General features: G+C 48.9%; 3 protein-coding genes across 3 annotated transcripts; 1 reads left to right on the forward strand and 2 right to left on the reverse strand.

The window, feature by feature from the left end:
• Positions 1–373: 373 nt before the first annotated feature.
• F5891DRAFT_358216 (uncharacterized protein) lies at positions 374–12,094 on the forward strand. The gene is made up of 19 exons (XM_041371523.1): positions 374–475; positions 530–1,239; positions 1,289–1,417; positions 1,466–1,593; positions 1,648–2,048; positions 2,101–3,305; positions 3,360–4,441; positions 4,493–6,494; positions 6,545–9,484; positions 9,538–10,059; positions 10,111–10,215; positions 10,266–10,466; positions 10,516–10,718; positions 10,770–11,007; positions 11,060–11,146; positions 11,199–11,376; positions 11,427–11,578; positions 11,634–11,807; positions 11,868–12,094. Exons 1-19 carry the CDS (start codon positions 400–402, stop codon positions 11,988–11,990), a joined length of 10,656 nt encoding a protein of 3,551 aa, XP_041232719.1. The 5' UTR covers positions 374–399; the 3' UTR covers positions 11,991–12,094.
• An 11-nt stretch (positions 12,095–12,105) lies between these two features.
• Positions 12,106–13,805, reverse strand: F5891DRAFT_358159 (Bromodomain-containing protein). The gene is made up of 6 exons (XM_041371521.1): positions 13,737–13,805; positions 13,571–13,689; positions 12,954–13,509; positions 12,788–12,901; positions 12,351–12,739; positions 12,106–12,293 (listed from the first exon to the last, which is right to left on the reverse strand). Exons 2-6 carry the CDS (start codon positions 13,631–13,633, stop codon positions 12,222–12,224), a joined length of 1,194 nt encoding a protein of 397 aa, XP_041232720.1. The 5' UTR covers positions 13,634–13,689; positions 13,737–13,805; the 3' UTR covers positions 12,106–12,221.
• F5891DRAFT_358200 (uncharacterized protein) lies at positions 13,789–14,248 on the reverse strand. The gene is made up of 3 exons (XM_041371522.1): positions 14,063–14,248; positions 13,878–14,001; positions 13,789–13,827 (listed from the first exon to the last, which is right to left on the reverse strand). Exons 1-2 carry the CDS (start codon positions 14,201–14,203, stop codon positions 13,948–13,950), a joined length of 195 nt encoding a protein of 64 aa, XP_041232721.1. The 5' UTR covers positions 14,204–14,248; the 3' UTR covers positions 13,789–13,827; positions 13,878–13,947.
• Positions 14,249–14,330: the final 82 nt, after the last annotated feature.

A 14,330-nucleotide genomic window follows, 5' to 3' on the forward strand; every position in this document is an offset into this window, starting at 1 on the left:
CTTGGGGTAATGATGAGTCTACTAAGCCAGCTTGGGTCTGAGCGCTGAGCGATGGGTTTATTTCAGTGCCGCAATCAAGATTGAATTACGTTTGAAGCATGTTGATCATTTGAGGGAATAGTATTGGCAATTTGTTAATATGAGCGGTTTCCAATCGCCAATCATTGCAGAATGCGCTGCAGAAGGTTATCAACTGACGATAACCTGAGACTTGGCTGAGACCAAATATATTAAAGTATTAAGCCACCCCCGAATAAGGGGTTGCTAAAGTAAGTAAAGCTACATCACGTGAAAATCACGTGAATTTTGACCAAACATTGAGCCAAACATATTTTTTGGGTCAAACCTGAGATTACCAAATAGCTGGAAGTAACTTAGGGCCTCTTCCTGCTGTTCGCCATGGACAACACACCGCAGCTGGGTACAGCTGCAGACCTTGAGATGCGGGCTGCTCGAATTGCGGACCCTGGAATAGGTATGTGTTCTCCGATCAAATATAGCTCTCTGCTGTTGAACACACTGGTCATAGATCTCAAAACGAAGCACAATGTTGCATGCGAGCTACGAGAAATGATAGACACTGTCCGAGATGCTGAATCTGCGCGAGTATTCCCTCAAATGATTCCAGTTCTCTTGGAAATTCTGAACACTGGGGAAGCTGCATATCATAAAGACATCATGGAGTACCAATTCAGGCGCGTGCTGCTTGAAATCATACATCGCATACCCTACGGGGAAACTATACGGCCTCTGGCTCTGCCATTGCTCAGTGGTATGCTTCATGCCTTGCGCCATGATAATGAGGAAAACGGTGTCACTGCATGCAAAATTATTATCGACCTTCTACGCTCATTTCGATCGCTGACAGAAGAGCTGGTTGCCGAGTACATGGGAATTCTTCAAGACGTATTTCGCAACATGAGGGGACTTGTCCTTGAAACACTCTGCGAGGACTCCCCTGTTCTTGATCCCAATGTCGTCCTTCCCAGCATTCGCAGTTTCAAAGTCCTCGCCGAGATGGGAATGGTAGTTGTCACCTTTTCTCAAAGCCATCGCCCCCTTGTCCTTCACGTTATTCAAGCAACACTCTGTCTGAACTTCGAGGTTCTGGGTCTCGAATCACCTGCTCAGAAAAAAGCTAGAGAAGATTATGAAGCCATGGGATCTTACTGGTCCGGCATGGCACCCACCATAAAGAATCATCAAGCCTATATGGATTTCATCACTGGGCAAATCAAAGTATGCATCCCTGTAACAATCTCGACACTCAAGAATACTCATTGCGTAGATGGTATCTTATGTTGCATATGTCATGCGAGGCTTTGGAGAACAGTTCGACTCCTTTGGAGAGAGGCTAATTCTTGCTGCTCTCCGATTAATGCAAGATTTGCCTCCCAACGGCATTCAGGCACGAAAGGTGAGTCGCATGTATCAAAAACGCAACTAGACCTAATACATCTTCTAGGATCTGATAGTGGTACTACGGCATCTGATTGGCACGCAGCATCGGAAGGCTCTTTTACCACAGATCGACAAACTATTTGATGAACGTATTCTTCTTGGAGATGGAGTTGGCAGTAAAGAGACCTTGCGGTGAGTTCAGTTGATCGGCCAATGAGGAATTATAGTTGATGATCATGATTCAAGTCCGTCGGTTTACGCCTCGGTCGCGGACCTTGTGCATCACGTCCGGGGCGACCTCTCGGCGAATCAGCTCGCGCGTGTGGCGAAGCTGTACTCTGCGTTGATTCATAATCCGTACCTCAGTCATAACTTGCATACGCTGTTCTCCAAGATGATGTTCGGTCTGATCGAGAATATTACAACCAAGGATACCGCTCAAGGTGCCGCACGGGTACTGACTGCCATGTTCGAGACTTGTGTCGACAAAGTCGAGGCGATGACACTGGTCTTGGACAACGCACTTGAGAGGTTAGAGAAGGCTAAGAATGGCGAAGAGGAAGGCGTCGACTTTCTGCTGATAGAGAAGACGCGACCTGTTGCAGGTGCTGCCTATGCAACTGAGAAGCCAGAAGAGGTTATTCATGGTGAGAAGACTTTCGATGTGCGCGAATTACCCTTTGACACCCTTGGTTATAGAATGTCGGTTTCTCTTCCGAACCCTCCTCCATGGGTTCCGTGTTTGCCTCGTGGGATTGAAAAAATGTGATGCCCCAGTTCCCGAAGGCACACTAATTCTCCGTCTCTTTGAAAGTTGCATGAAATGTATGGCCCTATTTGATACCGAGCCACGCGACGCTACCGAAGCCATGGACTGGTTTAGCGCAGTTCTGCTGGAGGTCAATCTGCACGTGTTCCAAGAGGTTTGGACCCACAAGATTGAGTTCTTTTTTGAGGCAGCTCGCAAGAGACCGGCACTCTTACAAATTTGCCAAATTTTGTTCAGTCGTGAAAACGTCTCGCCCACTCTGGTAGCGATCGTCCTTCGTTTCCTCATTGACCGCCTGTCACTTCTTGGGGAATACGACGATCAAACAGCGGTTATTACCATTCGGCTTTTCAAAATGGCATTTGGTGCAGTCACGTCTTTTCCTGTGCCCAATGAACCCATTCTGGCTGCGCACTTAGCTAAACTCATCATGGATTGTTTCCCTCTCGCTGCCAAAGCCTCCAAGTCAACCAACTACTACCATCTTCTAAGAGGCTTGTTTCGCGCAATTGGCGGCGGAGGGGGTCGCTACGAGCTTCTCTACAAAGAGGTTCTACCACTCCTTCCCGATATGTTGGAGAGCTTAAACCGCCAGTTGCATGCCTCCGAAGGATATGCGAGGGACATGATCGTCGAGCTTTGTCTTACGGTGCCATTGCGTCTCACACATCTCCTACCCCATCTCACATATCTTATGCGCCCTCTTGCACTTGCGTTACGTGGGACTCCTGAGCTCGTATCTCAAGGTCTTCGTACCCTTGAGCTTTGTATCGACAACCTGACACCGGATTTCCTTGATCCGACTTTGAACACCGTTCTTCGAGAACTCATGGAAGCGCTTCATAGTCACTTAAAGCCACTACCCGCCAGTCACCATCATGCCCACACGACCATTCGTATTCTTGGCAAGCTCGGTGGACGCAATCGCCGTTTGTTGTATAAAGAGCCTGCCCTTGAATACAACCCATTCTCGAAGGCCGCAAGCGTTCCTCTTTCTTTCGGTGGCTCGATGGAAAACGTTAAGCTGGCTCCGATGATTAACTTAGCAGTCCGAACCCTACGCAAGGCCGCACCTGCCTATCGTGCCCAAACATACTCGCTATTGGAGACGTGTACTATCACTCTTCTGCATGATGTAAGCAAGCTTGGATAGTGTCGTACTTCACTAACTTTCCATGATGTACCATAGAACAGTCATGGGCCGGATGAATCTGCGGTGTTCGTCAAATCATTGGAAGCGATATTTGACGCGATACACATGCCCGAAGTGAAAGAAGATGCAGACAAGTTCATTCGTGAGCTGTCTCGAACTGTATTCTCAATGGAACTTCGCAAGAACGCTACTAAGGAAGCTGGCCTCAAGCGATATCCCAGTCCTCTGCTTTCGTCTTACTTGGAGGCCTTGCCTTGCGCTCTTTCACGTGATAACACTGAAGAATTACACAAGGGCGAAGAACTTGTCACGTCAATCTTGAATGACCTGGTGGTCATGTGCGCCCAGAACGGTGCTACTGCACAGGACGTTGTTCCCACGCTGGTCCAAATCTCTGCGCGCTTCTGTGCCGTCTGCCTTGACGATTCATGGGTACGGAAGAGCGCAGGTTGCATTGGAATCAGGATTTTGACGTTTCTGCCTAATATCGGTATTAAATGGATGAGTGAAGTTGAACTTGTGCGAACCTTGCTCCATATCCTGAAGGATCTCCCCTTTGATCTTCCCCGTGATGTCACCGACGTGATCGAGGTCCTTAAACGTGTATTACGCGTTACCTACACGAATTTGGATGCTATGGCGGACGTCCCCATCATCGCTCGTGCCAAGCTAGTCCACATCATCGGTATCTTCTTCTCGGAGCTCTCAAATCCCAACCCAGTGGTTCGCCAAGCAGCCCAAATCTGCATCGACGTCTTCGTTGAACTCACTGGCAAGTCAGCTCACGAGCTCCTCTTGCCCCATCGGGATCGCATGTTGACAGCAATTTACACCAAACCTTTGAGGGCGTTATCGTTTCCCATTCAAGTGGGCATGATTGATGCAGTACGCTATTGTGTCAGTCTCGATCCACCTCTTCCGGAGCTGAACGACGAATTGCTCCGATTGTTACATGAAACTCTCGGACTCGCCGATGCCGATGACGTCCAGCTTGCTCGTGGAAATCTTCGCCAAGGATCTCTCGAGATTATCAAGCTTAGGGTAGCTTGCATCAAGCTCCTTACTGCATCCATGCCTATGACGGATTTCTTTTCAAAGCAGCATCAAACTAGACAAAGGTCAGTCATGGTTCCCATTTTCTTCAACGTCATTGACATCGTATGATACAGGGTCACTGGCGTCTATTTCAAGTCTTTGTATTCCCCTTCGCAGGAGGTAAAAGAAGTTGCGCACGAAGGGCTTCGTATGGTCCTCACACATCAAAGTCGACTCCCCAAAGAGCTCTTGCAGACAGGCCTGCGCCCTATCTTGATGAATCTTGCAGATCCAAAGCGTCTGTCGGTCTCTGGCTTGGAGGGGCTTGCAAGATTACTAGAGCTCTTGATCAACTACTTCAAAGTTGAGATAGGGCATAAACTCTTGGATCATTTCCGCATCGTCGCAGACCCCCAAATGTTACAAGCATCTTCGAAGCTTCCCTTAGCTGAGAATGAAGGTGTCACAAAGCTTGTTCGGTTGGCCAACATCTTCCATCTTCTCCCTTCCGCAGCGAACATCTTTTTGGAACACCTCGTCAATGCCATAGTCCAGACGGAAGCGCAGATGCACTTTTCCGGCCGTAGTCCTTTCTCCGAGCCCCTTGGGAAATATCTAGATCGTTACCCAGGGGAGGCGATGGACTTCTTTATGCGCCATCTCCAGTTTCCCCGTCATGTTAGAACCCTGAGAAGTATCCTTCAAGCAAGGCTGGCTCCCAATCTCGAGCGTGAGATTGCGTCTCGCACGCAGGCGTTAGTTGAGCACTGCTTGAAAAGCGGCGATCGGATTTTCCTACTTCCTGGCCTCCTGCTCTTTGATGACCTGGCAGACCTTCAGCCAACTTGGCTTGCAGACAACGAATACATCATCGATGTTCTCCTTGGGATATGGCGCTCAGAGCCTCTGCAGCCTGAACAAGATGAAGTTATGGTCCCTGACGCAATTCACCGGCAATCTTCAATCATGTCAATCTTCATGAAAGCGCTGGAACGAACTCCTCGCGTCGACTTGCTTTTCGACATTGTTGCGATCTACACTCGCGACATCGCAATGGATTTGACACGACTCACACAATTCCTCTATCGGCATGTTGCGCTGAATGACGACCTCTTCTATCGTCGTAATGTCTTGTCACGCTTCGTAGTTTGGTTCGAAGACACGTCATATCCGTGGGCTCAGAAGACCTTTTTCCTGCGTTTTGTTTTGACCCCGACTATCCTAATTCAAGCAAATAGCCCCAACAAGGAGGGCCTGCTTGACATGGACTTCGTAACATCTCTTCATCGAGTGATCTGGCAACCCATGACTGACACGACTTCTTTCCCGGATGCCGATGATATGTTCATGATTGAATTGCTGCATTTGACCACGGTGCTGGTACATCGCTTCCCAGAGCTCGTTGAAGATGTGAAAAAGGACATCATCCGTTGCGCATGGCACTATATCACTAGTGAAGATGCAGTGGTGAAGCAGACGGCGTATTTGCTAGCTGCGCGTTTCTTCGAAGCTTTTGATACCCCGCAGAAATTCATCCTCCGGGCATGGACGGGCCTTCTTCGTCCTCCTCATACAGACGGCAAACTCCTTATCAAGCAGGCGCTAGATATTCTTGCACCAGCTCTTCCTCGCTCAGGTGGCAATGATGCAGGATACCCTCAGTGGGCTAGGACAACTCGGCGTTTACTCGCAGAAGAGGGCAATGGGTTTCAGCAAATTATCATGATCTACCAACTTCTTGTCCGCCAGCCGCATTTATTCTATCCCGTTCGTGCATTGTTCATCCCGCACATGGTCAACTCACTTTCCAAACTTGGTCTCTCTGGCACGGCGTCTGGTGAATCTCGTATACTCTCCATAGATATCTCCCAGGTTATCTTCGATTGGGAACAGAAGTCGCAGGATTCTGGCACTCATACTGAGCTGTCCCGGGCTTCCACTACATGGGTCACCCCCCTTCCTTTCAGAGAAAGTATTGTCAGTTTCCTCGTTCGCCTTGCAACCTCTCCTTTGGAGCCAACATCCAGGACCATCTTGTTGCCTCGTGCACTGTTGCTTTTGCAGAAGATGGTTGCGCCTTCAGGTTGGAGTGATGTCACTGTCAAGTTGAACTTTTTTTCGCGTGCTTTGGAACAGGTACATGCATTGCCACTTCATACTTGTGTAATGCTAACGCCACCGTACAGACAGAACTCGATTCAGAACCCCACCTTAACCAAGCTCTCAGTGCTGCAAAAGTGTTGCAAGTTGTCGCTGCAGATAAGGATGATGCCTGGTATCTGGCCAATGCTACGATCCTCCAATCCTTGGTTCGCAAAGGCCTGACGACAGATGATCCCGGTTTGCATGACGCCCTTCATCCCATCTTTGAACATCTCTTGCAACTGTTCCCTTTGCCTGATCGAGATGAGAAACAGGGCGATATGTCAGACTTCCATACCTGGGTCTATACAGCAGTTGAGGATGGTTTGGCGAACACAACCGCTCTCCGTGGAATACTCCTCATGCTCAAATCCGTCGTACAAGTAACAGCGGAGCGCGTCCAGCCATTCAGTGCATCCCTTCTACGTCTCTTCAGCAAACTAGCCAAAGACCACGTCAGTTCGACCCCGACTACCAACGGATTTGAAAACGGTGTCCGGCTCATGATTTCTATCATCGAGATTTGCAAAGCTACCATTTTACACCTCGGCGACCATCGAAAGTCATTTTTTGCTGCATTCACTGCGCTCACAGAGAAATCCAAGAGTCCCACTCTGTGTCACTTCTCACTTGATGTCATGCGTGACTGGGCCCTTCATACGAACGAAGCATATCCAACAATGAAGGACAAAGTCAGTGTGCTGCAGAAAATGGCAGGCTTTGAGACTCGCAGCGATGCGTTATTCCATAGCTACCTAGAGCTCATCTACGACATCTACACAGAACCTCCATTACGCAGGAGTGATTTGACGTCTCGACTGGAACAATGTTTCCTCCTTGGATGTCGTGCTCGAGATCCTGTGCTCAGAGAACGATTTATGGACCTTCTGGACAGTAGCATCCCTCGTTCTCTTCAAGGTCGTCTAGCATATATCTTGGGAGTCCAGAATTGGGAGCCTCTCGCGGACCATAACTGGATCTATCTTGCACTCCATCTCCTTCTTGGGGCTGTTGACGGCGAAGTGCCATTGATTTCGGAGCGGAGGATCAGCATGGTACCCTTAAATGGCCACTTTGTTGCTCGACAGAATGCAGCGTCCATCATTCGTGCCATGCAGAGATTGGCATTCCTTGACCCTCAAGTTGCGCACGACACTTGGCTATCCGTCTTTCCTGCGGCGTGGGCATGTCTTTCTCGTCGGGAACAGGCGGACATGACACTCCACATGATCAACCTGCTGAGCAAGGACTTCCATGCCAAGCAGCTCGAGCTGCGCCCCAATGTCATCCAGACTTTATTGGGCGGTATTCATGCCTGCTCGCCTCCTATGACACTGCCACCCTATCTAGTGAAATACCTCGCAAAATCATACGGTGCCTGGCATGTTGGGATGGAGGTTTTGGAGACGTCTCTGGACTCCATCAAAGACGATGATCCCACTGTGAAAGACACAATTTATGATTCGCTTGCAGACGTTTATGCTGAATTAACGGAGGAGGATGTGTTTTATGGTCTTTGGCGCCGGCGAAGCCTCCAACTCGAGACGAACATGGCGCTTTCGTTTGAACAGAATGGCATGTGGGAGTTTGCCTCCAACTGCTACGAAGGGGCGATGACGAAGGCAAAGAGTAGCCAAATCCCATTTTCAGAAGTGGAGTACTGCCTTTGGGAAGACCACTGGATGCTTGCGGCAGAGAAACTCCAGCAGTGGGATACATTGCATGATTTGGCGAAGAGCGAAGGAAATCAGGAACTCCTACTTGAGAGTGCGTGGCGCACAAAGGATTGGGCCGATCAGAAAGAATCTTTGGAGGAGCAGATTAATCAGCTACCCGACGTCGCGACTCCGCGAAAGCGAGTTTTCGAGGCATTCATTGCTCTTCTGAAAGTGCCTGGTGCGCTGGAAAAGAACACTGAATTCACGAAAATACTCGAAGACGCAATGCAGTTGTCGCTGCGTAAATGGGTCGCTCTTCCATTCCACATGTCGGCTGCTCACGTTCCGCTGTTACAACACTTTCAACAGTTTGTTGAGCTCCAAGAAGCCGTCCAAATTTTTGGTTCCCTCTCTACAACCACCGCTCAGAATCTGGAGAAGAAGTCCTCGGATCTCAAGATGGTTCTACAAGCTTGGCGAGAGCGCCTTCCCAACCTGCAAGACGACATCAGCATATGGAGTGACTTGGTTGCTTGGAGGCAGAATGTTTTCAACGCAATCAACAAGGCATACATCCCTCTTATCTCCAATACCAACCAGAGCAATAATTCTGCGACAAGTAACTTCAACACCTCAGGCTATCGCGGGTACCATGAAACGGCTTGGATTATCAATCGCTTTGCCCATGTTGCGAGGAAGCACGATCTTCTTGATGTCTGCTTCAGCTCATTGAACAAGATTTATACACTGCCGAACATCGAGATATCGGAAGCTTTTCTCAAACTACGGGAGCAAGCGCGCTGCCACTACCAGAAACCAAATGATCTGCAAGCAGGACTGGAAGTCATCAATAACACAAACCTGATGTACTTCTCTAATCCCCAGAAGGCCGAGTTTTTCACTCTGAAGGGCATGTTCCACGCGAGAAGTGGGAGGAATGACGACGCGAATCACTCCTTCGGTCAAGCAGTCCAGATGGACATGTCTCAAGCCAAAGCATGGGCGGAATGGGGACGGTATAGCGACCGTATGTTCAAGGAGTTCCCTGGCGAAATGTCGCACGCTGCCAATGCTGTCAGCTGCTATCTCCAGGCAGCTGGACAATACAAGAATGGAAAGAGTCGGCCCCTGCTGACTCGGGTGCTCTGGTTGTTGAGTGTAGACGACGCGCAATTTACAATCTCTCGAGCCTTCGACACTTACAAGGGCGAGGCAGCATTTTGGTACTGGATATCACTCATCCCACAGCTTTGTCTTTCTATCAGTCAACGCGAAGTCAAACAAGCGCGATATATCCTGCTGAACCTTGCCAAGTTATTCCCCCAGGTATTCAGCCAGTCGATTCTAACTTCCTTGTCGTGAGCTCAATTTGGTTTCAGGCATTGTTTTTCCCATTGCGGACGACGAAGGAGGATATGCAATTCATCAAGAAGCAAGCTTTGGTTACGGCAGCAGCTCGCGCTCAAAATGCACTGACTGCCAATGCAAATAGACGTTCTGACGGTGACCAAGTAATGCAAGACGCCACGGCCGAGGTCCAAGCAGATATAATCAAGAAGGAGAATTCATCGAGCGACGCTATCGATTCTCAGCTTTCCCAATCCCAGTCCCAAACCCAACCAGCCCAGTCCAACACAGAGATAACTCCTGCTACTGCACAAAGCGCGGGCGCCACTTCTTCCGCTCAAAATGCTCCAGGTGCTTCTGACACCCAGTCAACTTATGTCGTCCGTCAATCTTGGGAACATGTTGATGAGGTCGTTCAGATTCTTAAAACGGCCTTCCCGCTGCTTATTCTGAGCATGGAGACTATGGTGGATCAGATACTACAAAGGTTCAAGGCTACCCCTGAAGAAGAGATCTATCGGTTGATCTGCATGCTCTTGCTGGACGCTGTACAGGTGAGTAATCCATGCACTACCTGCTGACAGGCGTGAACCATGCACTTCCAGAACTACGTGATGCGGACGAATACGACGGAGGATGATGGGCAGCTTCAGCAACATACCGTACAAAATATCTCCAAGATGGCTGCGAACTTGACTGGATCGGCTAGGGTATACTTACTTTTACTACTTGAACAAGAAAAAGACTGACTTTATTGTAGCGAGAATATGAAGAAGACTTTGTCAAGAGTAAACTCACACATTACGAGTACATCCGAAAGCTTCAGCAATGGAGGGACCGGCAAGAGAAGTATCTCGACTCTCGACCACGCATCCAGTCCCTCGACCTCCTTAGCCACTATCTCACTGAGTTCCAATACGGCAAATTCGATGATATTGAGGTTCCGGGTCAGTACACCGAGGTGAGTTGCGCGCTTGATATTGTCGATTTGACATTACACCTTGCTATAGGATAAGGACAGTAATCAGAACTTCATTCGGATTCAGCAATTTGGGCCCAAGTTCGAGAATTGTCGGTCATATGGTTATTGCTGGCGCAGATTCACTGTGCATGGTAACGACAACTCGCGGACATCGTTCTCAGTTCAGCTTCCTTCTGGCCGACACTGGCGCAGGGAGGAGCGGCTGACGCAAGTGTTCCGGACTTTCAATTGGTGAGGCCGTTCCTAGCTCACATGCTCTACTACTGATTTTGCTTGCTATAGTGCCTTGGTCCGCAGGAAGGAATCTCGCAAGCGAAATCTGCTGTTCCATATTCCAGCCGCTATCTCCTGTAGCCCCAGTCTTCGCCTCCTGCAGACAGATTCGTCGTACATCACGCTAGGAGACATTTATGACCATCACTGCGAGGAAGCTGGTCTATCTCGTGAAGATCCTATACTCGTCTCTGGTGAAAAAGTCAAGAGTGTGCTGCTAGAATTCAAGCAAAAAAGTGGCAGGGCGGTAAGTACATTTGCAATACGTCCTAGACTCATTCTTATAACTTTTGTGACAGCCGAGCAAAGCGGAATACTTCACCCTACGAAAAGACATTATGGATGAAATTGGTAGCAAACTTGTTCCAGATGATGTTCTGTCGAAAGTAAGTCATTCTATCTCTTTATGTAGTCAGTATCTCATGTTCTCGCACCCAGTATATGACAAGTGCCATGGCCACGCCCGCGGACCTTTGGCGCATGCGCAAGCAGTTTGCGCTTCAAGTTGCCGCGACAAGCTTCATGACCTTCGTCTTCTGCCTCACCAGCCGCGCGCCCTCGCGTTTCCACCTTTCTCGGTCGACAGGACTCATGACGATGAGTGAAATGTTGCCTGGTATGCTTATCATCCCCGACTATTGAATCAATTACTGATTGGGAATACAGGTCTAGCAGGTCAGGCGCCTGTGTTCGCGTCCAATGATGCGGTGCCCTTCCGCTTCACCCCGAATATGCAGAGGTTTTTGGGCCCTGTGTTTACCGAGGGGTTATTGGCGACAGGCATCATGGTTATTGGAAGGTGTCTTACCGAGCCCGATGTGCGTTTTTCTCCCTCTTTATCTTCGGCTTCATCCACTGACATGGACAACACAGTTTGGGCTTGAGCAACAACTTTGTCTCTTCGCTCGGGACGAAGTAATGACGTGGATGCACGGAAAAGGACATCCGTGGACGTTCGATTTGTCGTTCAGGACAAGCTGTGCGGCGAACATTGAGGGTGTGGTGAAACGTGCTGAGATCATGGCATGTAAAATCGAGCGAGAAACGGTGGGTATACGTTATGTATCATATGTGAGTTCTTGTTCTGATCAGCTTGTCGTCGTACAGGCCCAATCGACCACAAATATGGGCGGTATACCAGTCATACAGACTGTTACCAACTTAATATCGACGGCTACGAATCCGGTCCAATTGATGAGAATGAGCGAGGTGTACCATCCGTGGTTCTAGGTGATTGAATGCTATCTGAATGTTGTCTTAACGATCGTTTATCTGTTGGTGCTTGACTGCTGTACTGGACGTTGATTGCTTTGCATACATGCACGTTGTACATTAGACATAACATATTTAGCGCTTGTAACAATGGCAGTTTCGTTTCTCTGACATTCGAGCAAAGCGTGCGAGAAGCGTTGAGTCTCCAGTGCAAAGCATATATTCATGTCAACTTCCCCTAACAGTCGTTCACGCGCGGACGCGCAAATAACCTTCTGTTTGCCGGAAGGAATTGATATGATTCTCGCTCTCAAGCATCATCTACCAACAACAATTTCAGGTTCAAAAAAGAAAAGTTTTGTCAAAAAAAGTACTCACCTCCTCCGCCATCAACGCGATGTCACTCCCTGGCCTATTATACATCATCGCATTGGCAAACATTAAATACACATCCCTCTGAAAATCTCTCGAGGTCCTGATAACTCCATCTTTGATTCTTGCTTTGATGGTCTTCAAGTCCATAGGTCGTTTGATGATATCATGGTAATCGGGCGCTTCGGTCGGTTTTATAGGATTGTGGAAGATGTTACCGTTGCGGTGTTGTGAGATTTGAGAGTGTAGGAGGTATATGACAGCCTGAAAGCGCTTGTGAGGAATGGGTTGAGCTGGGCTTGTGTATTGGGCGGTGGAGCCAGATGGACCGGATTGAAGGGGTGTGGAGGGGCGTTGCTCGCTGCTTGTTGTGTCGCGTCGGGGAGGTGTGGTTACTGTGTGCTATGGTTAGTGGGTGCTCGGTCCTTTTCGAGGGTACAAACCTTGTTCCTCCTCCCCTGGTGTAGGAGGTGAGCTCTCCTCACGTAAACGTTTCTTGTTGGGCTCTTCAGCGCCTTCACCGTCGTCAACTTCCACTTCGTCCACCTTGCGTTTGGCTACGCAAAACGGATTACCGATTTGATTTTGTTAAGCCCAATGTAAACACACCTTGTGAACTTGTTTCGGTATAAACAGACAAGTCCTGTTCCGCATCGACTTCCATGGATGTAGGTTCTTGCTCTGCTTCGATGTGGATGTGCTCGGTGTCATCTGCAGGGGACGCTTCCTCCTCTTCGATTTCGAGTATCTCTTCCTCATGGACAGGTGGTTCCTCCTCGTGTTCAGGAGACTGTTGGTTAGCTTCTTCCTCAATGGACCCCTCTGGGGCGCCCGGTGTCAGTATTGCCTCTATCTCACTTGCCTCATCGTCTGGGGACGTGGGCTGGTGCTCCCATTCAGACTGTTCTGTTTCCTCCTCGTGGGTTGAGGCTACGGGTTCATCTGGTTCGATTGGCTGCTCAATATTTTCATTCTCAGGCTCGTATTCCTCGGTTTGTGGCGGGCGAGGGGATTCTGTTTCCACAAGAACTGGTTCAAGGGCTTGATCAGGTTCAATGTTCTCGGGTTCCTGCGTAGGGACTGGTTCTTCTTCTTCTTCTTCTTCTTCTGGCTTGGGGGTAGGTTCACGTTCTTGCTCCTGGATCTGATGTGAGGCCTCTGGTTCCTGCACAATTGAGTTAGACTGAAGATGAAACAGTCAAAAATACGCACGACGGCCGTTTCACCCTGTGTAGGTGCAGCGTCGTTTTCTGCCTCGGGCTCAAATTCTGTTCCGGAGAGCTTGGCATGAATTTTATCGTCCCATTTTCCAGCCCGAATATCCTGAATTTCTGCAACGATGGTTCTGGGCAGGGTTTAATATGACGCAAACTGCATGTTTCGAGTACTCACTTGAACTTGACTTCCTCTGCTGCAATCAAATCACGCAACTCCAGGAGACGTGCACTATAGAACTTCTGGGCAAGCTTGAGATTGACAAGAGCTATATGCACTTTGAGTAATATTTTGGAGTGGCATTCGATTGGGGCTCACCATGTGGAGCAGATTCGGTGCTACATGGATATTCATGAGAACATATACAACTTGGCTTAGCGCGATCATCTCACCACTCAAGCTGAGCATCACTCATCAGGCTGGCGTATATTTCGCGACAAGACTACAACAATAAGACTTGATCTGAGTACGCCATATGTAGCAAAAAGTTGAAACGGGCTGACATTAGCGGAAAAGAAGGTCTTTGGGCGGGAGGTGATGGGATGCTTGGAGAGTAACTTTGAGACTTGCTGCCAAGCATTTGCGCCATACTCGTACACTGCTTGTGCGAGTAAAAGACATTCTACGTTGGTCAATGAACTCATGTCTACCCGAGCCTCGTCAGTGATCACAGTCGTGTCGAGTATCCGTGGGAATACTTTCGGCGAACCCGGACCTCAACACCGGCAATAACCAATTCTGGATTATGCAACAGGAGACGTCAGCCCGATT

Source organism: Suillus fuscotomentosus, assembly GCF_016647785.1.
Source record: "Suillus fuscotomentosus strain FC203 chromosome Unknown F5891scaffold_3, whole genome shotgun sequence".
In the NCBI taxonomy this organism is placed as follows: Eukaryota; Fungi; Basidiomycota; class Agaricomycetes; order Boletales; family Suillaceae; genus Suillus; species Suillus fuscotomentosus.